This window comes from Bufo gargarizans, chromosome 4 (genome assembly GCF_014858855.1).
Source record: "Bufo gargarizans isolate SCDJY-AF-19 chromosome 4, ASM1485885v1, whole genome shotgun sequence".
Classification (NCBI taxonomy): Eukaryota; Metazoa; Chordata; class Amphibia; order Anura; family Bufonidae; genus Bufo; species Bufo gargarizans.
Genome location: NC_058083.1, coordinates 143497548 through 143525133, shown reverse-complemented (window position 1 = coordinate 143525133; position 27586 = coordinate 143497548). Strand labels below are relative to the sequence as shown.

General features: G+C 42.7%; 1 protein-coding gene across 3 annotated transcripts in view; it reads left to right on the top strand.

Moving 5' to 3' along the window:
- The window catches only part of ERICH6 (glutamate rich 6), a 114481-nt gene extending 106339 nt beyond the window's left edge, over window positions 1-8142 (top strand). For all 3 annotated transcript variants that reach the window (XM_044291621.1, XM_044291620.1, XM_044291622.1), the window contains 2 exons: window positions 2778-3015; window positions 7806-8142. In XM_044291621.1, the coding sequence (XP_044147556.1) occupies window positions 2778-3015; window positions 7806-8084 (517 nt within the window). In that variant the 3' untranslated portion in view covers window positions 8085-8142. The remainder of the gene's footprint in view (window positions 1-2777; window positions 3016-7805) is intronic.
- The last annotated feature ends 19444 nt before the right edge of the window (window positions 8143-27586 follow it).

Below are 27586 nucleotides of genomic sequence, written 5' to 3'. Positions count from 1 at the left end.
AATTACACTGCACCTCCGTTACAATCTAGATGTGTGCAGATCAGCATTGAAGATGAAGTAGTACACGCACAAACACCATGGCCCCTTCAAACAGCTGATCGGGGGGTACCGAGAGTCGGACCCCCACCGATCTGATATTGATGACCTGTTCTGAGGATAGGTCATCAAAATAATCAGACCGGACAGCCCTCTTTAACTTTCTCTCACTAACGGTCTTTAAATTCTACAAGAGAACTTGTGATCCTTTTATATCACTTACATCAGGCATCCTCAAACTGCGGCCCTCCAGCTGTTGCAAAACTACAACTCCCAGCATGCCCGAACAGCCTACAGGTATCCGCCTACAGCAGGGTATTGTGGGAGTTGTAGTTTTACAACAGCTGGAGGGCAGTAGTTTGAGGATGCCTGACTTACATAATGCATATAAGGAGCAGTCTGATTCAAGGAAAACCGGATTAGTGGTTGTACTTGATAGTAACTGTTCAACTACATTGTAATGTTCTTCTTATAATTCTGTGAACTGCACTGACACATAGCAGGCTATATCATTACCTATGCTGTATAAAGTGAGGCCCCTCTTGTGCTGAGATTGTACATTTACTTTATCACTAGCTGACAAAATGCTTCAAAGTCACAGCCTCCTTTAGGCAGGAACATGGGAGTGCCTGCTTACATGAATTCTGGCTACACAGCAAGAGAACCTATTACATTATACCAGTAAGACTGGACTTTACAACTGTCAAGGCATGATCATTAGGGTACCACCACACGGTCTGGTTTCCTGATGCAGTTTTGAAAGCCGAAATCAGGATTGGATCATAAAAGGACATATACAACTTCTTCTCTATTTTGAATTCACTTCTGGTCTTGGCTTCCAAAACTGCATTAGGAAGCCTGACCATGTGGTTGTACCGTTAAACTACCTATCCCACTAACTTACATTTCAGTTTGGATTTACTTTGTAATTGTAGACTCTGGCATGAATAACTCGAGTTAATGAGCAAAGAGAGACAAATGAGATCTCAATTAGGTCTAGCAGATTGCCCAAGCCATACAAAAATAGTAGTCACAGCATTGTACATTTAGTCGTAGAATGCTTTAAATGCAATAGTTTCTATATAGTAGTAATATCCCTGTTAATTAATAAAATGCATTTTTTTAATGTAGTTAGAGCGTCTCAAGGGCCTGTACAGTAGTTAGATGGCCTCCAATGCCGATAGATACAGGATATAGACCTTCTCCCGGGCCCATAGATTAGTTAGAGTAGCCATAGTACTGATATAGTAGGTTGGCAGGGCTCATACAGTAGTTAGATGGCTTCCAAGGCCGATAGATACAGGATATAGACCTTCTCCCGGGCCCATAGATTAGTTAGAGTAGCCATAGTACTGATATAGTAGGTTGGCAGGGCTCATACAGTAGTTAGATGGCTTCCAAGGCCGATAGATACAGGATATAGATCTCTTCCAGGGCCGATAGAGTAGTTAGAGAAGCCATAGTACTGATATAGTAGGTTGGCAGGGCTCATACAGTAGTTAGATGGCTTCCAAGGCTGATAGATACAGGATATAGATCTCTTCCAGGGCCGATAGAGTAGTTAGAGAAGCCATAGTACTGATATAGTAGGTTGGCAGGGCTCATACAGTAGTTAGATGGTCTCCAAGGCCGATAGATACAGGATATAGATCTCTTCCAGGGCCAATAGAGTAGTTAGAGAAGCCATAGTACTGATATAGTAGGTTGGCAGGGCTCATACAGTAGTTAGATGGCCTCCAGGGCCAATATATACAGGAGATAGATCTCTTCCCTGGCCAATAGAGTAGTTACAGTGCCCATAGTACTGATATAGTAGGTTGGCAGGGCTCATACAGTAGTTAGATGGCCTCCAGGGCCCATATCTACAGGAGATAGATTTCCTCCAGGGTCAATGGAGTAGTACTGATACTGTAGTTTAACAGGGCCCGTACAGTAGTTGCAGCCCTCACAGCATAGGGGCTCAGTAATTAGCACTGTTGCCCTGCAACTTTGGGGTCTATCTGTTTGTGTGGGTGTCCTCTGGCTGCTCCCACACTCCAAAAATATACAGATAGGTGGATTTATTATCCTTGTACTGCGGTGTGTAATATGTAAGAACTATATAAATGAATGCAAGAATACATTAGCTCTGCACATAAAGTGGCCGCAGTAACCATATAATTGCCTCAAATATGCCTATGCAGTAACCTGAGCAGAGTCCCATCTATAGCAGTGTCTGCATGCCTGCTGCACAGAACCCCTTTCCTGCGCCCTCTGCTGGCCGTCAGGGAGCTACATTGTGAGCTTGTATCAAGTGATATACCAGAAGCTGCTGCATTATCCTCTGCTAATAAAAATATGTAAGAGCTGCTGTGTTTTCTGCCCACCTTCTGCTGGCACATATGGTGCCCGACACTGTCATTGACAGTCTGGCTAAAGATATTGTATCTGGTGCTTTAACAGGAAAAAAGAGGACACTTGGTTAGTGATCAGGACAGTACACTAATAGCAGCATGCTGGAAGTATGATATAGTACTGTATCTCCGAGTCTTTAGTACAGCATTTAAACAGTTAAATGTGATTATTCTTCTGTGATTTTTTTTGATAGGAAGTTAATATAGAATATATATATCAAAAATAGTATTATAGAAAGACATTGGTGACAAGTTCTTACCTTGTACACTCATCACTTGCGTTTTACTGTCCTGTTACCATTTATCTTCAGTTACGTGCAAAGCTTTATTATGTATTTCAATATCCAGGATAAATGTGGATCCAGCGGGAGGACAGTACTCGGACAGCGGAGGCACCAGACTGAGGAGATGGCAGTGGAAGAGCCCTGATATTGTCAAGCCTTGTGCTCAGTTCAAACCAATCTTTCTAGCTCTGAATCATCAAGTGGGCATCAGAATATTTGGACAAGATCGGATGTATGTGACATTTCTGGCAATGGGGAAACAAGCAAAATTCAACGTTGGAGGGAAAAAAGTGCCATCACAGGTAAATGGTCATGAGCCTCATTGCAAGCAATTATATTATTGATAATGGAGCAAAAGGGCAATTGTGCAGGACCCGGATAATGTGGAAAAATTCTTAGACCCATTGTTTTATATGGGGCAGCCTCTCTTTTAAGCCATTAGGTGTCTTGGAAAGACCTGAAATGCGTCTCCCCCATTACATTCTTCATTGACAAAAAGACTAAAGTGAAAGGACATAATTCCCTTATGTGTGCGGCATAATATCAATCTGATATTGAGAGAACTGATAAGAACCATGATCATACAGACGCTCCAGATCTTTGAAATGTCTTATCACCAGCATCTGCTAGGAATACTCTTCCTGTAGGTAAAATGTGTGATTCTCACGGAGCCATGTCTTATATTATTACAGCAGACTGATTTTTTCCAGACCCAGATATGGTATTGCAGCTAGACTCCATTGAGGTCAACAGGAGTGAGCTGCAATACCACACACAGCCCATGGACAGAAGTGTTGCTGGTAGAAAGCCAATATCCACTGTATATGTACAGCAGAAGTTGGGTCTTTAGTGATGACGTCTGCTCAGATGCTAGGTAGGCGCGAGAGACGGAACGTGCCTGTTGTGTTACACAGCAGGCACCTGCTACCGGTGTCCACGTGACTGAGCAGGCTGCTCCCAGTGATCCAACATCCTACTCCACAATGATATTGTAGGAGCCATTCGGTTGCTATGGCAGCTGGGAGCCTTCTGAAGGCTCCTAGATCTGCCATAGTTACGTTTCTATGAAAGGGGTTGTCTCACTTCAGCAAATGGCATTTATCATGTAGAGAAAGTTAATACAAGGCACTTACTAATGTATTGTGATTGTCCATATTAAGAAAAATCACTGAATAAAGTGGCCTAAATTGGAGGAAATGCTCAACCCAAAACACTATAGCGTGTTTATAATCGGGGGACCAATTCCTCCGCAAGTGATCCGTTGCTAATGGCAATCCTAGTCTGATAGGTGCTAAGGACCAACTCACAGCCAAGCTCATACATACCTCCATAGTAAGATCCCTAATACAATGGGAGGGAGGAGGAGGCTGCGAGCCCCACCTATAACCGGCCATGTGACACAGGCTACCAGGTGCACCAGAATGTTATTAATGACAAGCATTAGCGCATTCAATAAATGTAAAGAAAAATCACTGAATAAAGTGGCCTAAATGGGAGGAAATGCTCAACCCCAAACACTGTAGCGTGTCTATAACCGGGGGAGCAATTCCTCCGCAAGTGATCCGTTGCTAATGGCAATCCCCAGCAAAAATGCATACAATGGAGGATGCCGGCAGTGGACCACATGCACCACAAAAACATCCTACACAAGATAAAATAATGTGTGTATGAAAATATAAAAATGCATAAACCACTGAAAAAAGGTGCACCACAATAATATGCGGTTGACCATACTGGCTAGACCCTCACGGTGATGTTAAAGTCTCAGCTTTGAACATCAGCGTGAGGGTCTAGCCAGTATGGTCAGTTGCATATTGTGGTGCACCTTTTTTTCAGTGATTTATGATTGTCCATATTGCCTCCTTTGCCGGCTTCATTCATTTTTCCATCACATTATACACTGCTAGCTTCCAGAGGTTGCAGCCACCGCTGCAGCACAGATACGAGAAGTTAATGTCACGTTTGGGTGTGGGAGGGAAACATCACACCAAACATAGGAGGGAAAGGGTTGAGGGAATAAGGCCTGGAAACTAGGGAAAGGAGATGGACACCTCCTAGTAAAACCTAACTTAGAGTCCTGACTAACTACTAGTATGAACAGACCTCAGAGGGAGGTGAGTTCATACAACAGAATACCTAGTGTCCTAACTCACCCTGTAGGACCCTGGTACTAATGTCAGGACTGAGACAACCTGTTCCTCCAAAAGGACGGACGAACAGGAGTCTCCCTCAGGCCTTAATACAAATGACAGGTAAATGCAACACACAAAATAACCCAAACAAAATACAAAAGGGAAAGAAAACACTTAACTTAAAATGGCTATGGCAGCACCAGGAACTCAGTCGAGATCCACACACCAGCTATCCACAACTCAAACAGAAGGTATAAACCGCATAGCATAGTGGGAGAAACAACAATAAATAGAGAAGGTGAAATGACCATAATAGCCACACCTGGGGAAAGAAGGTGTGGCAAGCACCAGAAACAACACAGACGTCATTTGATCCAAACGGAAAACATGTCAGATCAAACCACGTGTTGCCAGTCTCACCGATATCCTGCCACCTTTTGCGGGAACGTCAATACAGTGCAAGCATGGCCACCACTGATGGATTGCAGGGTGACAGTAACCCCTGGAAACGAGCAGGGTATAATGTGATGGAAAAATGAATCAAGCCAGCAAAGGATGCAATATGCACAATCACAATACATTCGTAAGTGCCCTGCATTAAGTCTGTCTACATGATAAATGCCATTCACTGAAGTGAGTGAAGTGAGACAACTTTATGCTCTGTCAGTGGCTTAATAGAAACACAGTGGGGGAGATTTATCAAACTGGTGTAGACAAAGTTAATACAAAGCAACATTTCATATTCCACCTTTCATTTTCCAAAGGAGCTGCGAAAAATTAAAAGGTGGAATCTGATTGGTTGCTATGGGCAACTAAGTTAGTTCTACTTTACTAGTTTGATAAATCTCCCCCGGTGATTTTACCATACACTCACCTAAAGAATTATTAGGAACACCATACTAATACGGTGTTGGACCCCCTTTTGCCTTCAGAACTGCCTTAATTCTACGTGGCATTGATTCAACAAGGTGCTGATAGCATTCTTTAGAAATGTTGGCCTATATTGTTAAGATAGCATCTTGCAGTTGATGGAGATTTGAGGGTTGCACATCCAGAGCACGAAGCTCCAGTTCCACCACATCCCAAAGATGCTCTATTGGGTTGAGATCTGGTGAATGTGGGGGCCATTTTAGTACAGGGAACTCATTGTCATGTTCAAGAAACCAATTTGAAATGATTCGAGCTTTGTGACATGGTGCATTATCCTGATGGAAGTAGCCATCAGAGGATGGGTACATGGTGGTCATGAAGGGATGGACATGGTCAGAAACAATGCTCAGGTAGCCTTTGGCATTTAAATGATGGCCAATTGGCACTAAGGGGCCTAAAGTGTGCCCAGAAAACATCCCCCACACCATTACACCACCACCACCAGCCTGCATAGTGGTAACAAGGCATGATGGATACATGTTCTCATTCTGTTTACGCCAAATTCGGACTCTACCATTTGAATGTCTCAACAGAAATTGAGACTCATCAGACCAGGCAACATTTTTCCAGTCTTCAACAGTCCAATTTTGGTGAGCTTGTGCAAATTGTAGCCTCTTTTTCCTATTTGTAGTGGAGATGAGTGGTACCCGGTGGGGTCTTCTGCTGTTGTAGCCCACCTTTCTTTCCCATTCTGACATTCAGTTTGGAGTTCAGGAGATTGTCTTGACCAGGACCACAACCCTACATGCATTGAAGCAACTGCCATGTAATTGGTTGACTAGATAATCGCATTCATGAGAAATAGAACAGGTGTTCCTAATAATTCTTTAGGTGAGTGTAGACTGCCATGATAAACCATCTATGGTAGAAGTGGTCTGATGATTGCATGTTCAAGTCCCCTGGCCTAGGGGACTGAAGATGACATAAAAAAAATTAAGAATATAAAAAAACTAAAGAATTAAGAATTCTAATCACACCGCTTTCCCCATTTTGCATATAAAAATAAACAATTAAAAAAACCTTTTAAACTATTGAAATATAAAAATATTTACCGTAAAGTGGGGGGAAAATGCCCCTGCGTCCTATGGGGCGAATGCTTCCATTTTACATCGCAGTCTGCGATGCTGCAGCATGGAGCCTCAAAAGATGGAGCCTCAAAAGATGCGGACAGCACTCCGTCTGCTGTCCGCATCCGTGGCTCTGTTCCGGCGGCCCCGCAAAAAAAATATAACATGTCCTATTCTTGTCCGCGATTAGGCATTTTTATTGCCGGCACCCGTTCCGTTCCGCAAATTGCGGTTTGCGGACCGCAAAAAACGGCACGGTCGTGTGCATGAGGCCTTATTGTACTGACCAGCAAAATAAAGGTAATATATAATTTTGACTGCACAGTAAATACTGTAAAAACTAAACCCATAAAACAATGGCACAATTACGGTACATTTTTTCTAGTTTGACCGGGTTAATAATTTTTTCCGGGTTCCCATTACATCATATGGAATATCAAAAACTGCCATTAGAAAGGACAACTGCAAACAGCAAGCCTCATATGGCTATGTGAATGAAAAAAATGAAAAGGTTATGGCTTTTAAATAGTTTATGATGGGAAGGGGTTAAAATATATGGGAGGGGTTGATCAAAAGTAATGCAAAGGAAAACCGGCTTAGTTGCCTATAGAAACCAATAAGATGAATCATTTTATTTTCCTTAGGAGCTCTGAAAAATGAAAGGTGGAATCTGATTGGTTGCTAGAGGCAACTAAGGCAGTTTTTATTTGCACCACTTTTGATAACTCTCCTCCATAGAATAGAATTTAAATCAGTTTTACGAAAGGATTACAGCAAATGTCACACTTGAATATTATGATAAAAGAAGAACATACAGTATGTATCGTCTATGCTAGTTAACATAGAACTCTGGAAAATTACTGTTATTGTGGAGGCAGAAAACACTATAGGTAATTGGACTATTTTTAGTTTAATGGAGAATGTTCTTATTATGGCAATTTAACTATTATCTTTAATTGAAAGCCGGAGGGAAGATATGGCGATCTGCAGAAGAAGTCAGCAGAAGATGAATTTATGCTTCTTGCCATCAAGATCAAGTTCCTGAGCTTGCTGAATAAATGTCACGAATGCCTGAATTTCCCATCTAAGCAGCAGTGGGACAGAGTCAAGCCGCCATCATTTCTTGTGACTCAGGCGCAGAAGCTCCTCTACCTCTGTGGTGTTTGTGACATTAACAAGGATGTCCGCTCATCCATCCAGGAAACCTTAAGCAACTATGTACCTTGTGACTCTCCCAATTAGAAATAGGATTTCACATTCATGTCACATAACTGGATGAAATAAAATAAGGTAAAATGGTTCAGGCATCTTTTTATTCATTTTTAGTAGGTGACACTTTTCTAGTAATGACACAAACTAGGGCCAACATCATAGACGTCCAGCACAAGAACATAGTCACACCCTATGCAGATGCCTTCCTTGGCCATATTTTAATCTAGGATCCAAGTGCAACAATTTTAACTAGAGATGGGCGAATTGAAGTCAAACTAATTGCAATTTATCCAAATTTCAGGAAAAATTCGATTCGCCACAAGCTGAATTTCCTTGCGCTTTGTGGTAACTAATCTATTTTTCCTGAAATGGCGGTCAAAAAAAACCATTTTCACTTCATCTTTTTCCTTGCGGAGAGGTCGTTGTGGCCATCTTGATTTCGCGCTGTGACGTCAACATGTCACTGCACTGGCCGCGGAAGATATAATTGGTTTCTTCAATCAAGATGGTCGCGGCAGCCTCTCTGAGCAAATAGATAAGGTGAGTATGTTTTTTTTTTTTTTTACTCTGATTAACCCCTGAAAGGCATCAATTTTAATGTCAGATGCCGCAATCAGCAATGAAAGCGGCATCTAAGGGGTTCAATGATGGGGGGTGGCATGATTGCCGTTGTCCATCTTTGCGCCCGCTACATACAAAGGAATGCGCTTCGTGACAAAGTAATTCGTAACTAATCCGATTTCTTTGTGAAATTCATCGAAGCAACCAAATTAAATTTTTGATAACTTCGCTCATCACTAATTCTAACCACTGAGTCAGTTGCTTCAGTATATAAGCTGAATAGCTTAATAGGACTAACTTTTGTAATAATGAACTGTATAGACGGGTATAAGGACATGAAAAAGGTGGGGTCATTTTTGCAAACTACAATGAGAGACATAGAGGTATATTTATATTCTGGGTGTCCTTTTTTTCCTATAAAACTGATGCTTACCAGGATCAGGACTCTTGCTCACTGAGGCATTACAGTTCACTTTTCCACTAGCTCTCTTTGGTTCAAGGTTCACTGATGCCAAAGATTATTTATCTTCACATTTTCTATTTGTTCTTATTTGCATTCAGTAGAAAACATCTAAACAATTTAGATCATTTCAGTTCAGTGGAAGTTTATTTTCACGTTTATATGTAGATACAATCTACATAACAAGTTGAGGAAGTTTATAAACAGTGATGGTCAGTTCGCCCTTACCTGTGTCTTTGCCGGGAGCTGGTCCGAAATCAAATGCAGTCACCGGGAGCAGGCAGTTCCAAGAACAGCCCGATGAAGGCCCCCGTCGGCTGTTCTCGGGACTGCCTGCTCCCGGTGACCGCATTTGAGTTTAGACAGGCACAGGTAAGGGCTTACCTGTGAATCGCTGGACGGGTGAGTCTACCTTACTAAAGATGGCAGCCAGCATGTGTTCGCTGGCGAACACTGCGGACTGACCATCACTGTTTGTAAATACACTGCTTTTGTTCTTGATACAGATTTAAAGGGGTATTTTGTTTCTGACAAGTCATCCCTTATCCACAGGATAGACGGTAACTGTTAGATCAGCGGGGATCCTACTGCTGGAACCCCCACCGATCAGGAGAGCAGGGATCTGGTATCTCTCAGATCCCCCCAAAATGAATAGAGGGGCAGGTCGGCATGCACACTGCCGCTTCATTCATCTCTACAGGTGTTCCAGAGACTGCCAAATACAGTGCTCGCTTATTTTCGGAACTCCCATAGAGATGAATGGATCGGCAATGTGAATGCTCCGCCTGCCGATCCATCAATTTTGGGGTACTGGTCCCCGTTCTAATGAAATACTCCCTGCTCCTCCCCCCACTGATCCAATAGTTATTCACTATCCTGTAAATAGGGGGGAACTTGTCATATCCAGAATACATCTTTAAAGCCTGTAATAACGCCCAGAGCTACAAGTAAAATTCTGATTGTTATTGGAAACAGTCAATTGTCAACCCATCCGTAGCAGCTTATCTCTGCTCCAGTAATATAATAATGAGGGCAACTTGTCTTTCATACATGAGATTACTGTATATCCGCACCCTCGTTTGTAGACAGTAATGAACCAGTAAGGAATCCTGGGGGATTTCTGCTCTGAGGCCTGCAGAATTATGAATGCAGCCTTGGACTGTAATACAGGCCTTAGGATCTGTACAATAGAAGTGATGCAATGTATTGTAATATTAGCACTATAAGTGCCATATGTCCCGGAGCAGCATTGATCGTGCGCACGGGAGCGCACAGCTTCATAGATTACAATTATGCTGTGCACGTCAGAACTATTGTCCTGTATTATTTTATGAGTGCAGGACAAATAGCCCCGTAGGCACCTGGCGTACACAGCATCATTGTAATCTATGATGCTGTGCGCTCCCGTGCGCACAATTAATGCCGCTCCGGGACATATCGCGTGCTCACGGACCGTATATCTCGGAGGGCATATGGTCGTGTGCAAGGGCCCTAAAACAGTGTTCAAAATGGTCAGTCATACACTTTAATATTCATGTTGCGCTCAGTGTCACCCTGTATAGTTAAATATGACCGGCTTACTTACTTCACTCATTACTTATCTACGATTCAGGTGCTAAGCAACAGCTAATCTAGATTTACCAAAATCAATTCTTATTTTGTATGGATTTGGTCTATTAAGTATAACTCCATCTAGATGTGAAATTCTTATATATTGTATCTAGTAGCTAAAGATAAAAATGTCTATTTAAAAAATTACACAGAATAGCCCATACCTTTGCATCTACTAGAACATATGACACTGGGCAGAGATCAGAAAAATCCTTTCAGACAATAAAGGTTAACCCCTTCCTGCAAGACAACTTAACTGTGCATTCTTCTTTTAAGATAAGACAAAGCAATATACAGTTACATTGCTGAGATGTAGCAGGTACAGCAGTTTTGCTCACACCATCGACAGCGGGAGCCAGGTAGCTCCAATCCTGGCTAATTAACCTGGCTCCAATATACAGGTAGCTCCAATCCTGGCTAATTAACCTGGCTCCAATATACGGGTAGCTCCAATCCTGGCTAATTAACCTGGCTCCAATATACAGGTAGCTCCAATCCTGGCTAATTAACCTGGCTCCAATATACAGGTAGCTCCAATCCTGGCTAATTAACCTGGCTCCAATATACAGGTAGCTCCAATCCTGGCTAATTAACCTGGCTCCAATATACAGGTAGCTCCAATCCTGGCTAATTAACCTGGCTCCAATATACAGGTAGCTCCAATCCTGGCTAATTAACCTGGCTCCAATATACAGGTAGCTCCAATCCTGGCTAATTAACCTGGCTCCAATATACAGGTAGCTCCAATCCTGGCTAATTAACCTGGCTCCAATATACAGGTAGCTCCAATCCTGGCTAATTAACCTGGCTCCAATATACAGGTAGCTCCAATCCTGGCTAATTAGCCTGGCTCCAACATACAGGTAGCTCCAATCCTGGTTGTTTAACCCCTTAGATGTCATGGTCAATAGGGACTGTGACACTTAAGTGGTTAGATAGAGGGAGGGGTCTCCTCCTGTCACTCCATCGTCACCCACCATGCGGCCGCAAGATGCTGATGGATATTATGGTCGCTGGGAGGCCTAACAATGTCCCCGAGGTCTTTTTTGTACATATGCCTACAATTCATTCCACAAAAAACACACCCATACAGCTACATTAATGGAAAAATAAAAACATTACAGCTCTTGGAACTGGGGAATACAATATTTCCTTATGGAGAGCGCCCTAAACAATGTGCGGAGTCTTATAGGCCTGGCAATGCTCCGTGGAATTCTGAGAAGTAGGTATGCAAATGAGCCTGTTAATTGCTCATTTGCATAGTTATTGGAATGTGATATTAGAAACAAAGCTTGGTCTTAAAGGCCAGTCCTGAAGGAGTAAAGCTATAGTAGAAAAATAAGTCGGTTAATTTGTTTTTTACACTATGGTCATATGTGTTGCCTTCTTTTTATTGAAATTCCCATTATACACAAATGAGGTCATTTATCAAACTGGTGTAAAGTAGAACTGGCTTAGTTACCCATAGCAACTAATCAGTTTCCACCTTTCATTTTTGACAGCTCCTTTGGAAGATGAAAGGTGGAATCTGATTGGTTGCTAGGGACAACTAAGCCAGTTCTTCTTTACACCAGTTTGATAAATCTCCCCCAAGATTTCACGAGCCATCAATACAATATAATGTAACATACAGTGGATATAAAAAGTCTACACACCCCTGTTAAAATGTCAGGTTTCTTTGATGGTTTTCAGTTTGTTTTTCAATTGAGTGGTACAGTTTATAGGTCACATTAAAGGTGGAAAAGACTTTTTATATTCACTGTACATGTGTATTTGGCCCTAAGGTCTTATTCACAATGTAGATTCACTTATTGAATACATTTTTTGTGGCCAAAGCCAAGGTGAAGAATATCTCTAACTTTTGATGCATCTCCCTTTATGATCTCATTCTGGGTTTGGTTAAATAAGGTCCAAGTCTGTGTAAATACAATTTGCTGTGGATTTTGCTGCAGACTTCACTCATTACATTACAAATGGCAAGATCCAGAGCTATTCCATAAAGAATCTGTGATAGATAGCACATAATGTGGATGTGTTTTATCACAACATGTCCTAAATTGAGTATGAGTGCATCTGTGCATGAGTCCTATTCATATGAATGGGGTTGTAACCATTTACTGTATAGGAACATGCACCAAAAATACTCATCAGATACTCATCATTTGAACATATGTTGAATAATTTTCTATTTTGCCGTTTGGATCTATGTGCATACAGGAAAAATTTAATTATGGCAGGTATGTATTATTCAATGCCCACCACTAAAATCTGTCTGTTCTGGCTCATAGAGGATGCACAAAGTGGGGAACCCCTTCCCTATATAATGTTTGTATTCCTTAAAGGGTTTCTACCACTTCGTTGCACATATTTAGCTGTCAGACACTAGCGATCCGCTAGTGTCTGCTCTGCCCAACCATCCTAATATAATTGCTTTTGGGGCAGCCGTTTTGCTAAAAAAAGAACTTTTATTAATATGCTAATGAGCCTCTAGGTGCTATGGGGGAGTCATTAGCACCTAGAGGCTCCGTCTACCTTCAGAAACTGCCGCCGCCCAGCGCGTCCCTCCAGCCCGCCCATCTCCTCCTGAATGCGATCCTCCTTGTGAGCGTATGTATTCTGCGCATGCGCAGTGAATGTCTGACAGCTTCCCTGCTCAGACATCTCCACTGCGCCTGTTCCTCGGAGCACTATGGCGTCATCGCGCAGGCGCAGTGGAGATGTCTGAGCAAGGAAGCGGTCAGACATTCACTGCGCATGCGCAGAATACATACGCTCACAAGGAGGATCGCATTCAGGAGGAGATGGGCGGGCTGGAGGGACGCGCTGGGCGGCGGCAGTTTCTGAAGGTAGACGGAGCCTCTAGGTGCTAATGACGCCCCCATAGCACCTAGAGGCTCATTAGCATATTAATAAAAGTTCTTTTTTTAGCAAAACGGCTGCCCCAAAAGCAATTATATTAGGATGGTTGGGCAGAGCAGACACTAGCGGATCGCTAGTGTCTGACAGCTAAATATGTGCAGCGAAGTGATAGAAACCCTTTAATAGGGTATATGACATTCAGTGTGGATAAATGCAAAGTTATGCATCTGGGTAGTTATAATCTACATGCATCATATGTCCTAGAGGGAGTAACACTGGGAGAGTCACTTATAGAGAAGGATTTGTGTGACTAAATGACAGCATACAATGTCAATAAGCTGCTTTTCAGGCCTCCAGGATATTATATTAAACAAGGCATGGGCTTGCCGGACAGAGATGTAATATTACCACTTTACAAAGTTTTGGTGCAGTCATCTGGAATATGCAGTTCTGTTCTGGGCACTAGCCCATAGAAAGGATGCCCTGGAGCTGGAAAAAGTACAAAGGACAGCAACTAAACTGATAAGGGGCATGGAGGGTCTTAGTTATGAGGAAAGATAAAAATTATTACATGTATTTAGTCTTGAGAAGAGACGTCTAAGGGGGGACATGATTAACCTATATAAATGGGCCATACAAAAAATATGCTGAAAAGCTGCTCCATGTAAAATCCCCCAAAAGAAAAGGGGGCGCTGCTTCCGACTGGAGAAGAAAAAGTTCAGTCTCCAGAAGCATCAAAGCTTCTTTACTGTAAGAACTGTGAATCTGTGGAATAGTCACTAGTGTTAAGTGAAGCGAAGCATCCAAAGTGGAATTTGGTCCGAACTTTGGGAAAAGTTCAGTTGGCTACGAAGCTTAATTTCTTCGCATTTCATGGTAAAAATTATAATTTTTGCTAAAATGGCGGCTGGAGATTTCTTAGAAAGAATGGGGGAAAAAAATACCTCATCCACTTGCTCGCGCAGAGGCAGTCAGCTCCTTTCTTGATTAAAAAAGACCTGCAGAAGGACCTGCGCTGGGTGGGATGATGTCACCGCGCTCCCAGAGTAGACTGTCTCTGCGCAAGCAAGTGGATGAGGTGTGTGATTTTTTTTTTAAACCCAAAAGGCCATATTGCACCAGCGTATAACAGTTTTTAACGCTGTTAGATGGCTGCACTTCTGCCTATGCAGCCATTAAAACGGTCCATTGATTGATTAGGGTTTTAACGTAGCGATTTGTGATAAATTAATCCACAATGTATCAAATTTCTTGTCAGAAGCTGCCAAATCGAATTTTTCAAAGCTTCACTCATCTCAAATTGTCACCTCAGGGTTTGGTCACAGCAGGAATAATTGGAAGATTCAAATAAAGCTTCATTGAATTCTTAGTCCAAAAATAATATTAATGTAAATGTGTAGAATTGTGGTTTCCCACTTCCCTTCCCTTCATCCACATCCCCTCCCAGCTTTTGGTTGAACTCAGTGAACATATGACTTTTGTACAATATAGCAATTTAAGGGTTTTGTCATGATGGGATTTAAAAGAGTTGTCGGCAATGTAGAAATGTTATTGAAACTCGTTGAAAATGTTCCAAAATCATAAAATAAGTCAAATTCCTTACCAATCTCCTGCCTGACCTATTTCTACACATCCCAATCCCCCATATATGGCTGCAGCGGTGTCCTCAGTAAGGCCTCTTGCACGCGAACATTGTGTGCCCGTGGCCGTATTGCAGCCCGCATACGGCGGGTCCACAATACACGGGCACCGGCCCATTTGCTACCCGCATCACGGATGCGGACCCACTCACTTGAATGGGTCCGCAATGACGGAGGTGCGGAACGGAAGCACGGATCGGAACCCCACGAAGCAGTGCGGAGTGCTTCCGTGGTGTTTCTGTCCGTGCCTCCACACCGCAAAAAAATTGAATTTGTTGAATGGGTCTCGATCTATCCCAGCCGACGCATGGACGTTGCCCATGCATTGTGGACCGCGAATTGCGGTCCCCAATGCACAGAACGGATGCAGAACGTTCGTGTGCAAGAGGCCTAAAGGTTACAATCAGTTGTTGGTTGCATTGGTGACATATTTGTATCAGGATGTCATTACTGGAGCAAGAGGGACAGAGACAGGCAGGGAAACGGAAGCATCAGAATGGGATCGGTAAATTACGTATGCCTTCTTATATTATTTTATAACATTCTAAGTGTTTTTCAAAAGAAATTCAATTAACATAATCACTATCCACGCTGGAGTTTTGTATATGTGACTAATGAATTTATGTGATATGTGAATCATTCTTATAGGAATATATAGGATTCATTGATAGATATATTGATTTATTTTTTTAAATCTTTCCAGCTCTGCAGACAATGTAGACGTAGTCTAAAGATGTGCATCGTTTAGCACAGTGGCTGATGATAAATGATACATTGGGTGCATACCACCTATCAGTTCTCTTGAAATATAATATATGGTGGTAAGAGCTGCTCACCTCTTGCTGGTATGCTTGGGGCACAACCACCTACCACGTGGTGAGTCGAGGGTCAGCCGGCTGCTGCAGGCTGTCCTCCTGGATCCTGAGTCAGACCAGGAGCAGTAACAGAGAGAGAATGTAGAAAGAGGAAAGCAGCAATGCTGGAGAACCAGACCCCAGACATACAACTAGCAAAGTGCTCCTTCTGCGTTCCGCATTCCAGGGATCTGGTTCCCCATAGCACTGCATTCCTCTTTCTACATCAGCCACACGTACTTGCTGAGCAGGGCTCTGGGGACTTTCTTTGAATTGTGCCAAATCAGATCTGAAACAATCCATCACAACTCCTTTTAAATCATTAAAATCAATCAGTACGAATGCACCGCTGACTTCAGTAGTGGAATAAATGACTATTTGTGACCGATCACAACGGATCCATTTTCTGAAAATAAGCATCTGTAACCGTTCCCTAGATGCAGATGTGTTGTTAGCTCATAGGAGCGCTTAACAGACATTAACGCGTAGTAATTTCCGCTCATTGCTCTGTTGCACAATAAATTCAAGCATTAGATTTGTTTACTAGGAGACGTATTTGCCATCATGTTAAAAAACCATAGATCAATACAGACAGAGGACAGAATGCAGAAGAGCAACCATGTACAATACTGGTTTATATGTCATTTCACTGATGCCACTAATAAAAATAAGGTGAAATATTTTACTTTTATATATATTCAAACAATTCCTTAAAACACATAGTGACATTGAGCAAGTAAATAATATATAAATGGAAAAAATATACACAAATCCTACAAAACATGCAGCTGCCCATCACCCTGCGTAGAATCACCATGGCTATGGCATAAACTGTGCCTAAAGTTTATTGAGGACACTGTATGTCCCACTGTCCTGTAAAATGTGATTCCTAGCAACACAAGAAATACAGAGTATCAGGGTCAGACTGGCAATCTTTGGGGCCACCAGAGGAAAGTATTCTCGGAGCCCAAACCCAATATCAATAAAGTCTAACAGAGTTCAATTCAAAGAAATAGACCCTAGTGGCAATTTGTTGTCTCCAAAGGCAGCTCAAAATGTTGTTGTTTTTTTCTCCTGGATCTTTGGGGCCCACTATGGTATAAGAGCCTGGGACCACCAGAGGATCCATTAGTACTCTGGTGGGCAAGTCTAACACTGCAGAGTATTACGAATTAAATAAATATACTGAGATCTTGTCTCACTATGGATAAATCTGCCGTCACCAAACCTGTAATTCAGGATTGTGCTTCATATTTGAAAACAGACAAATACAATTTGGCACAAAAAATACACTTCATTACAAGAATGAGAGCCCTGAATATGACAAGTCCATAGCACCAACACTAACGCAGAGGTAGGCAACCTGTGGTTCTCCACAGAGCTGGAACCAACAAAGAGGAATGATATATCTCCTGAGCCAGCTGTATTGTAGTAGTGCAGAATTTAGAGGCTAGCCCTTTTATCATTTGCTATGCTTCAAGGTGTGCCCTTACAATATTCACTGTTAACCATGAAAATAGAGAGGTTATGGCCAGTGTCGCCAGAATTTTGAGCCAGTGTGGAGTCTTCATGCATGGCTGCTCCTCCAATATTGGTGAAGTGGGCTAAGGCTAGACCCTGGGGCTTCACCTTTCTCCTTCTGCAGATGATGTGCTTGAATAAGTAACGTCTTATGTCTCTGCAAGAAAAGGTGTAGATGATAGGGTTTAGGAGGGAGTTTGCTTCTCCCAATGCAAATAAAATATCCTTTAGTAAGTCCACAAGCTTGCAGGAGGTGCAGGTGGCTTGGATGATTCCAGTGATGTAGTAAGGACCCCATGAGAGGGCAAAGCAGATGATGACTATAAGCACTGTCCTAGCTGCCTTAAACTGTGATGAATGTGCTGGGTGCGTGTTAGGAAGCCCACCTATAGTCCTAGTCCTTTGAATACGTCTGTGATGGATATAGGCAATCCTTCCAACAGCAGTGTGAAGACATACTATAGTCACCAAGGCTGGGAGAAAAATAACGAAGCACAGAACATATAGATAGTCGCTTTTTGCTGCATAGAAGAGCCCGCAAATCCCAGTATAATTGCTGTGCTGCAGTGAAGGGGTTATTAAAGGCATATGGCCAATAAAGAAGGAGACCACCCACAGAACTGCCAGGGAAATGCCAACACACTTACTATTCATGATCTTGATGTAATACAGTGGCATCCTCACAGCCAGGTACCTGTCCAGGGAGATTAAGAGTAAGGTTAACATTGATCCAATGCAAGGGGTGACTGTGAAACATAACCTCAGCAGACAGAAGAAGAGGTTCCCATCAAAGTCTCCATCAAACAGATCATCTAAAGCTTCCATGATGCACATAAGTCCCACCAGCAGGTCTGCAGCAGCCAGGTTCAGGATAAAGATGTAACTCTTGCAGCGCTTTTTCTTTAGTAACTTGGACAAGATGACAATGACCAGAATGTTGGCAGCTGGGATGAAAATACTGAGCAGAATGTGGACAGCAGCATAGATGGAGCTGGACATCTTCTGTGATGTGTCACCTGGAAACCCTACAAGTACTTTTCATGCCCCATCCTTATGTTAACCCTACTTCCCCCTCAACAAATTTATCCTCTTCAAGCATCTTTCTTTAATGGCATGAGAGACACCATGAAACACTGGTGGCGGGAGCTGTGGGCAGATAGAGGGGGCTCTGGTTGGCCTCCATTCCTGGGATGCTCTTCACTATGGCTTGTCTAGGTGAGCTCTGTCCTGTTACTCTGTAGTCCCTGTAAGTATGAGGCTCTGTGTAGTCAGTGAGAGGAGTGGCTCCCATGGCTGTGGGGGAGTTCTGCTTCCTGATGCAGTCACAGAGACATAGAGAGACAGGACCCAGCAGATAAACACATATTAATCCTGCTGGAGGAAAGAGACAGGCACTGTTCCCTCTCAGTTAGGTTCTCTGGAATTAAAGGAGTTAAACATTCCAGGTAAATCTGTTTTTCGGGTCTGGTAATCCTCATAAGTATGCTGTTTTAACCTTCTCCTTTCCAGAGCTCACAGTTTAGAGGGAACACTGGAGACAGGAGACTACACAATGTCCTCAGTGATTTCCCCCTCTGTGTCCTGAGCACTGAGGAGCCCACTGCTCTACTATGTACAATTCGCTTCAGCACCAAGGACAGCACTGGCAGTCACCTCTATTCATCCAGATGGCCCCAAGCATGCAGAAGTGGAGCTTCATCATAAACACATTACTGTCCTCCTAGAAACTCTCTTATGAAGTTCTGTAATAGTGTTGGGCGCAAATATATTTATTGCGAATATCGGCACTTCGAGAATTCGCGAATATTTAGAATATAGTGCTATATGTTCGTATTTTCAAATATTCTAGATTTTTAGAAACCTCCCTGCTTGTGGGCCAATGAGAAGGCTGCAATGTCTTTGTCTGAGCTTAGCAACATCCCTAGCAACCAATAGGAAAGTTGCCTACCCCTTACTATATAAGAACCTCTCCAGCAGCCATTGTATGCAGTATTTTGCAGTTCTGAGACAGACAGCAGTGTCATTGCTGTGCTCTGTGCTTTCCTGTGTCATTACATTAGATAGTTAGTTAGCTTATATATATAATACAGATAGTGGGAGATAGTCAGTGTAGGTTATATCCTGCTATAGTGTAGCGGATAGGTTCCAGTGCAGGGTGTTAGGTAGTGTGATAGGAATTACTGTTTCTCTGCTGTCCATACATACAAGTGCACCAATCAGTAATGTCTAGTCAGACCTGCTAAAATGGGAAGTTGCACATATTGCGCCAAAATATGTGCATCATTAATTGCCGATTAGCGCAATTGCGAATATATTGGAGAACTCTATCTGCATATAAAGCTATTGTAATGTTCTGCAGTGCCAACCATTTTCTCCAGTCTCAGAAAACTTCTTGCAGCTTGGAAAATGTAGCAAAAGTGACCCACACCTGTATTGTGCGCGCTTTACGCAAATAATACATTGCCGATTTTCGCAATCAAGGAAATAATATCGAATTCGCGAATATATGACAAATATTCTACAAAATATTAATGAAATATCGCAAATTCAAATACTGCCCCTGCCGCTCATCACTATTCTGTAATTGAAATCCTTGCCTTTAGATGGGAGTCAGTCTTACAGCAATTCACCATGGAATCAGCTGGAAATTTCCAATTTTTCTTCGACAGTTACAGTCAGAATGCATGCTGTTTTATGACAGCCTGTAGTCCATATGTCCCATGTGTAGTTCATGCATCAGGTAAACTGCATTTTGGGACAGAGATGTTATTAAATATGTAACAGAAGGAGACATATAAATGACATATAGTAGGTGGCATGAGTGTAGACAGATCTCATAGGGTCAAATATCAGTTTGTCAGTTTTCATGCGTCAATCACTCCCAGGCAACGCAGAATTCAAAGAGCAGCTCCCAGATTTCTGAAATTTTCTAATTTCCTTTTTTTAAGTGGAAGAAATAAAATTTATAAAAATGTGGTTAAATAAAAGACGCCCCTTGTCTTATCCACTATATCTGACTTCTCTGTCGGAAATAGCAGAACAGGGGCTACAAGAATAAGGCGCTCATTCTGAAGAGTAAAATTCTCAATGTATTTATTCCAGACAACGAGCATAAATACATTGCTAATACTCCCATACAGATCTATGTCTGCTGCTTCCCTTCGGATAATACATTACACTACATTAAATACATAAACTGTCTGCATGTAGACACCACTAGCGGGAGCTCAGTGGATATGACTTCATACAGGTACCATTAACTGTAGTGGAAGCTATAATAATCTCTTTCCACTAGTGGTGGTAGCATGAAAATTCTACGTTTTCATGTCGGGAACAGAAGCTGCTTGGCGCTCAACGCCCCTCTCCCTAGGCCCGGTAGCAGTCTTGTGGCCTGCCTCCATTGAAGGTACGCCACTGGTACGTGGTCATTTATGATACTGGTGGCTTCTTCTATGGAAGAGAATATAAGAATATTCCAGCTTTTACAGGGAGTGATCTGAATTATCAGTGCTCGTGAAATTTTACAATGCCTTAAAGGAGTTCTCTACCTTTTCTTATTGATAATCTATCCTTTGTCGGGTATCGGACCCCACCAATCAACGGTTTGAGAAGGCTGCGGCACTTGCAGTAGTTCCGTGACCTTCTCGCTGCTTCCTGCAGGTCAATGATGTCATGACTATGTCACATGGCCTGGGCTCAGCAAGAAGGCTGTGGTGCTACTGCAAGTGCCTCTGCCTTCTCAAACAGTTGATCGGTGGGGGTCCCGGGTGTCAGACCCCCATGAATCAGATGCTGATGACCTATCATCAGTAAGAAAAAGGTAGAGAACCCCTTTAATACTGTTTTCCAATACTTATTAAAGCAGAATTGTGTAAAAAACAAACAAACTAGAAAATCTTGTCTCTTTATATGTCTTCAGATGGTGCGAAATCAAAGTTTTATTATTGTAGCTGTATTTTTAATAACTTGTCATTGAAAATTTCTATCTCTGTCAATTATTTATACAGGCAATAAAGCACATTTCTCAGAGAAGGTCACCAAAAGAAGTGACAGATATTTTATGTGATATTCCAATCATTTTAGATATCTTAAAATATCACTTATAAGTAACGCTTCTCCAGTATTAAAACCTTATTTTGAGAATGGGTCCATAGGCTTCAAGAGATCTTCAAAGGGCGCAGAACACAACAGTGTTTAGGAGAAACATTGCATCACCTGAGTCCAAGTCATTTTGCTTGAATCTTATGGTGAGGAATCTCTTATTACAATCCTTGGAGAAGATATCAAAAAGCTTAAAGGGAACCTGTCACCATGATTTTGTGCATAGAGCTGGGGACATGGGCTGCTAGATGGCCGCTAGCACATCTGCAGTACCCAGTCCCCATAGCTCTCTGCGCTTTTATTGTGTTAAAAAAACGTTTTGATTGATATGCAAATGACCGGATATGAGTCCTGTATCCGGAGATGAGTCAAGCGGAAAGGAGCCCAGCACCGCCCCGCGTCCTCCGAATCTCCTCCTTGCCGGCTGACGTCACAGAGCTGGAGCGCCGAAATCTCGCGATGTGTGAGCTAGCGCAAGCGCAGTGTCGGCATCATGTTCATTCCCTGTACTGGCATCAGCACAGGGAACGAACTACACATGCGCTAGCTCGCGCATCGCGAGATTTCGGCGCTCCAGCTCTGTGACGTCAGCCAGCAAGGAGGAGATTCGGAGGACGCAGGGCGGTGCTGGGCTCCTTTCCGCTTGACTCATCTCCGGATACAGGACTCATATCAGGTCATTTGCATATCAATCAAAAGTTTTTTTTAACACAATAAAAGTGCAGAGAGCTATTGGACCTGGGTACTGCAGATGTGCTAGTGGCCATCTAGCAGCCCATGTCCCCAGCTCTATGTGCAAAATCATGGTGACAGGTTCCCTTTAAAGGACTTGTCTCACTTCAGTAAATCAAATGGGGAGGAGAAAAGCAGAGGAAAACAGCGGCACTGCTCCCGCTAGCAACGCCCTCGCACCTCTTGTGATCGGGAACTCCTAAGACCCGCGGCTGTGAGGACCCAGGCAACGTGGTGCTCAGCGTGATGCAAGTATACAGGATCGGAAGTGTAGATAATAGACACGCGGCACTCACCAGGGTCGATTGGATGCTTTATTTGCGGTACAGCAAAGTAGACTTGGTGTGCACTGGCTGGGGAGCGGACAGGTCCAGGTGTGTTAGGCGGTGACGGCCGTTTCGCGCAAGTCGCGCTTCCTCGGACCGCACTCCGCGGTCCGAGGAAGCGCGACTTGCGCGAAACGGCCGTCACCGCCTAACACACCTAGACCTGTCCGCTCCCCAGCCAGTGCACACCAAGTCTACTTTGCTGTACCGCAAATAAAGCATCCAATCGACCCTGGTGAGTGCCGCGTGTCTATTATCTACACTTCCGATCACTTCAGTAAATGACATTTATTATGTAGAGTAAGTTAATACAAGGCACTTACTAATGTATTGTGATTGTCAATATTGCCTCCTTTGCTGGTTTGATTCACTTTTCCACCAAATTATATACTGCTCGTATCGCAGACACAAGGTGGCTAGGATGGGAGCTGCTGTGCATACGTGCCTATCTGAGCTCCCACGGTCCTGGCCACCAAAAAGGTTGGTGCTTTTTCCTATAGTTTGCAGCACGACCACCACTGCTGGATTGCAGGGTGGTCGTAACCTCTGAATACAGGCAGTGTATAATGTGATGGAAAAATGAATCAAGCCCGGAAAGGAAGCAACATGGACAATCACAGTACATTAGTAAGTGCCTTGTATTAACTTTATCTACATCAGGCATGTTCAACCTGCGGCCCTCCAGCTGTTGCAAAACTACTCCCACCATGCCCTGCTGTAGGCTGATAGCTGCAGGCTGTCCGGGAATGATGGAAGTGGTAGTTATGCAACAGCTGGAGGGCCACAGGTTGAGCATGCCTGGCCTACAGCTATCAGCCTACAGCAGGGCATTGAGGGAGTTGTAGTTTTACAACAGCTGGAGGACTGCAGGTTGAGCATGCCTGATCTACATGATTAAGGGATTGTCCATGGACTTGGGGGGAAGTTACTGCATGTAACATAAGCATCCTGAGGTGCACTGACAAAAATAAAACACTTTCAACTATATTTGCAATCAACAACTTACCTCTATGCACAAGTCACCAGTATTTAATGTGGGAGATTTCTCATACAAGACATTGTAATTAACCTCTTCCGGACACAGGGTGTACAGGTATGCCCTTATGTCCTGGTACTTAAGGACATAGGGCGTACCTGTACGCCCTGTGTATTTCCAATCACCGCCGCTCTGCGAGCGGTGATCGGAACCCGGTGCCTGCTCAAATCATTGAGCAGGCACCTTGGCTAAATGCGAGGGGTTTGCGGTTTGCGGTTTTACCTTATCTGGCGGGCGTCGGTGCCATCGGGTCCCCATGCAGCTGTAGGGGGGACCCGATGGCATGGAAAGCAGCGCGATGCCTTCCTTAGGCATCTGCGCTGCCTTCCAGTGACGAGCCTGTGAGATCCAGCCCCCTGGATCTCACAGGCCCCGGAAGCTGTATGAGTAATACACACAGTATTACTCATACAGTCAATGCATTCCGATACAGAAGTATTGGAATGCATTGTAAAAGGGATTAGACCCCCAAAAGTTGAAGTCCCAAAGTGGGACAAAAAATAAAGTTAAAAAAAGTTGAAAAAATAAAGTTTTCCCCCAAAAAATTAAAAGTTTTTAAGTAAAAATAAACAAAAACGTAATTTTCCCCCAAAAAAGTTTAAAAAAAATTGGTAAAAAATAGGGGGAAAAAAAAGTATACATATTAGGTATCGCCGCGTCCGTATCGACCGGCTCTATAAAAATATCACATGACCTAACCCCTCAGGTGAACACCGTAAAAAAAAAAAAAATGTGTAAAAAAAGCAGTTTTTTGTCATCTTACATCACAAAAAGTGTAATAGCAAGCGATCAAAAAGTCACATGCACCCCAAAATAGTGCCAATCAAACCGTCATCTTATCCCGCAAAAATCATACCCTAGCCAAGATAATAGCCCAAAAACTGAAAAAACTCTTAGACTATGGAAACACTAAAACATGATTTTTTTTGTTTCAAAAATTAAATAATTGTGTAAAACTTACATAAATAAAAAAATGGTATACATATTAGGTATCGCCGCGTCCTTGACAACCTGCTCTATAAAAATACCACATGATCTGACCTGTCAGATGAATGTTGTAAATAACAAAAAAAACGGTGCCAAAACAGCTTTTTCTTGTTACCTTGCCTCACAAAAAGTGTAATATAGAGCAACCAAAAATCATATGTACCCTAAACTAGTACCAACAATACTGCCACCCTATCCCGTAGTTTCTAAAATGGGGTGACTTTTGGGGAGTTTCTACTCTAGGGGTGCATCAGGGAGGCTTCAAATGGGACATGGTGTCAAAAACCAGTCCAGCAAAATCTGCCTTCCAAAAACCATATGGCATTCCTTTCATTCTGCGCCCTGCCATGTGCCCGGACAGCAGTTTACAACCACATATGGGGTGTTTCTGTAAACTACAGAATCAGGGCCATAAATATTGCCAAAAAAGTGAAATTTTGAAATGGTATCTCTATTTTCCATTCATTCTTGTGGAACACCTAAAGGGTTAACCACGTTTGTAAAATCAGTTTTGATGGGGGTCACTTTTATGGAGTTTATACTCTAGGGGTGCATCATGGGGGCTTCAAATGGGACATGGTGTCCAGAAAACCAGTCAAGCAAAATCTGCCTTCCAAAAACCATATGGCATTCCTTTCATTCTGCGCCCTGCCATGTGCCCGGACAGCAGTTTACAACCACATATGGGGTGTTTCTGTAAACTACAGAATCAGGGCCATAAATATTGCCAAAAAAGTGAAATTTTGAAATGGTATCTCTATTTTCCATTCATTCTTGTGGAACACCTAAAGGGTTAACTACGTTTGTAAAATCTGTTTTGATGGGGGTCACTTTTATGGAGTTTATACTCTAGGGGTGCATCATGGGGGCTTCAAATGGGACATGGTGTCCAGAAAACCAGTCCAGCAAAATCTGCCTTCCAAAAACCATATGGCATTCCTTTCATTCTGCGCCCTGCCATGTGCCCGGACAGCAGTTTACAACCACATATGGGGTGTTTCTGTAAACTACAGAATCAGGGCCATAAATATTGAGGTTTTTGGGGCTGTTAACCCTTGCTTTGTAACTGGAAAAAAATATTAAAATGGAAAATCTGCCAAAAAAGTGAAATTTTGAAATGGTATCTCTATTTTCCATTCATTCTTGTGGAACACCTAAAGGGTTAACCACGTTTGTAAAATCAGTTTTGAATACCTTGAGGGGTGTAGTTTCTTAGATGGGGGTCACTTTTATGGAGTTTATACTCTAGGGGTGCATCATGGGGGCTTCAAATGGGACATGGTGTCCAGAAAACCAGTCCAGCAAAATCTGCCTTCCAAAAACCATATGGCATTCCTTTCATTCTGCGCCCTGCCATGTGCCCGGACAGCAGTTTATGACCACATATGGGGTGTTTCTGTAAACTACAGAATCAGGGCCATAAATATTGAGTTTTGTTTAGCTTTTAACCCTTGCTTTGTAACTGGAAAAAAAATATTAAAGGGATTCTGTCACCTCTCATAACACAAATTCAGATTTTAAACCAGTCATGCTCCACAGATTACCTTGAATCGCCTTTGCTGTTCTATACTGTAATCCGTCCAGTAGTTTTGCTGAAAAATGACTTTTATAATTATGCTAATTCATCCTGAAGGTGCCCAGAGGGGCGTTATGTTCCACTTTGTGTGCCCAGTAACGCCCCCCTGCAGTGCCCAAAACGCCTTCCTCCTGAATCCCTAACTGCCCACAGCGTCTCATCCCTCTCCTCCCCCTCTCTGACGGCCGAGCGAAGTCTTGCGCAGACGCAGTACCCACTGAGGGCTGCGCCAGTGCGATTTGCTGGAGACTGAGGGAAGAGCGAGCATCGGACGTCACTGGGCTCGGCGCATGCCCAGTGACGACGACATTAGTAGACCTGTGCATGCATATATATAGCTGAATATGCTTATTGGGCCTGTCAGTGTCCCTTTAAGGTGAAATAAGGCTGTGTCCTTAAGGAGTTAAGAAAGCCAGTCAGATGACTGGTGAAATGTCTTCAAGAAAAAATACATGTCCAGTTGCTCTGACTTATTTCTACGGCTATACCATTACCTGGATGAACGAGAACCTTCACAGACATTTGCCTTTAAATTCCCTCCTTGCCCCCATCTCCCTCTGCCAGACACTCTAACGGTCAGATGTAACAAGCAGATCAATATTACAGTTGCCTATTTATTGCTTATTAAATTGGATATACATTTCCCCCCACTCTATTATTTACTGTGTGACATCTTATTATCGGTATAATCTGCTCTGGAGACTAACCCTGGCTTATGTATGACAGATTGATTTTATACAATTGGCCTTTCCTGCGCTCCTTCCAATAGGGGATTAACCCTTCCTGAAAACATTTACATAACAATCTGTACATGTAATGAAAGCATTTGCCATACACCTGGAAGTATATTGTGCTTACTGACCTTGGTAACTGAAATAACACACACTGTAAATCAATAATGCTGCTTATTATCATACTATACGTGGTAAATAGAAAATACTGACTGTGAAAATATGATAAATGCTAATACTGTTTCGATGCATGAACACATATCTCTAGAATGGCAGAGTCAGATCATGTATATTTAAAGAGACAGTGTATTTAAAAAAATAATCTGTTTACAGGAGAAAAAGAAACAATTAAAGATTCTTTTATATAGTTTTCAAATGTAGGTCTGAGAAAAAGGACCAGGCTTAGGCTACATGCACACGACAGTTAAAAAATGGCTGTGTGACGGCCAATTAAGTAACGACCGACACACGGCCATTTTTAGCACCAATGAAAGTCTATGGGGCTATTCAAATGGCCGTTTTTTTTACAGCCAGTGT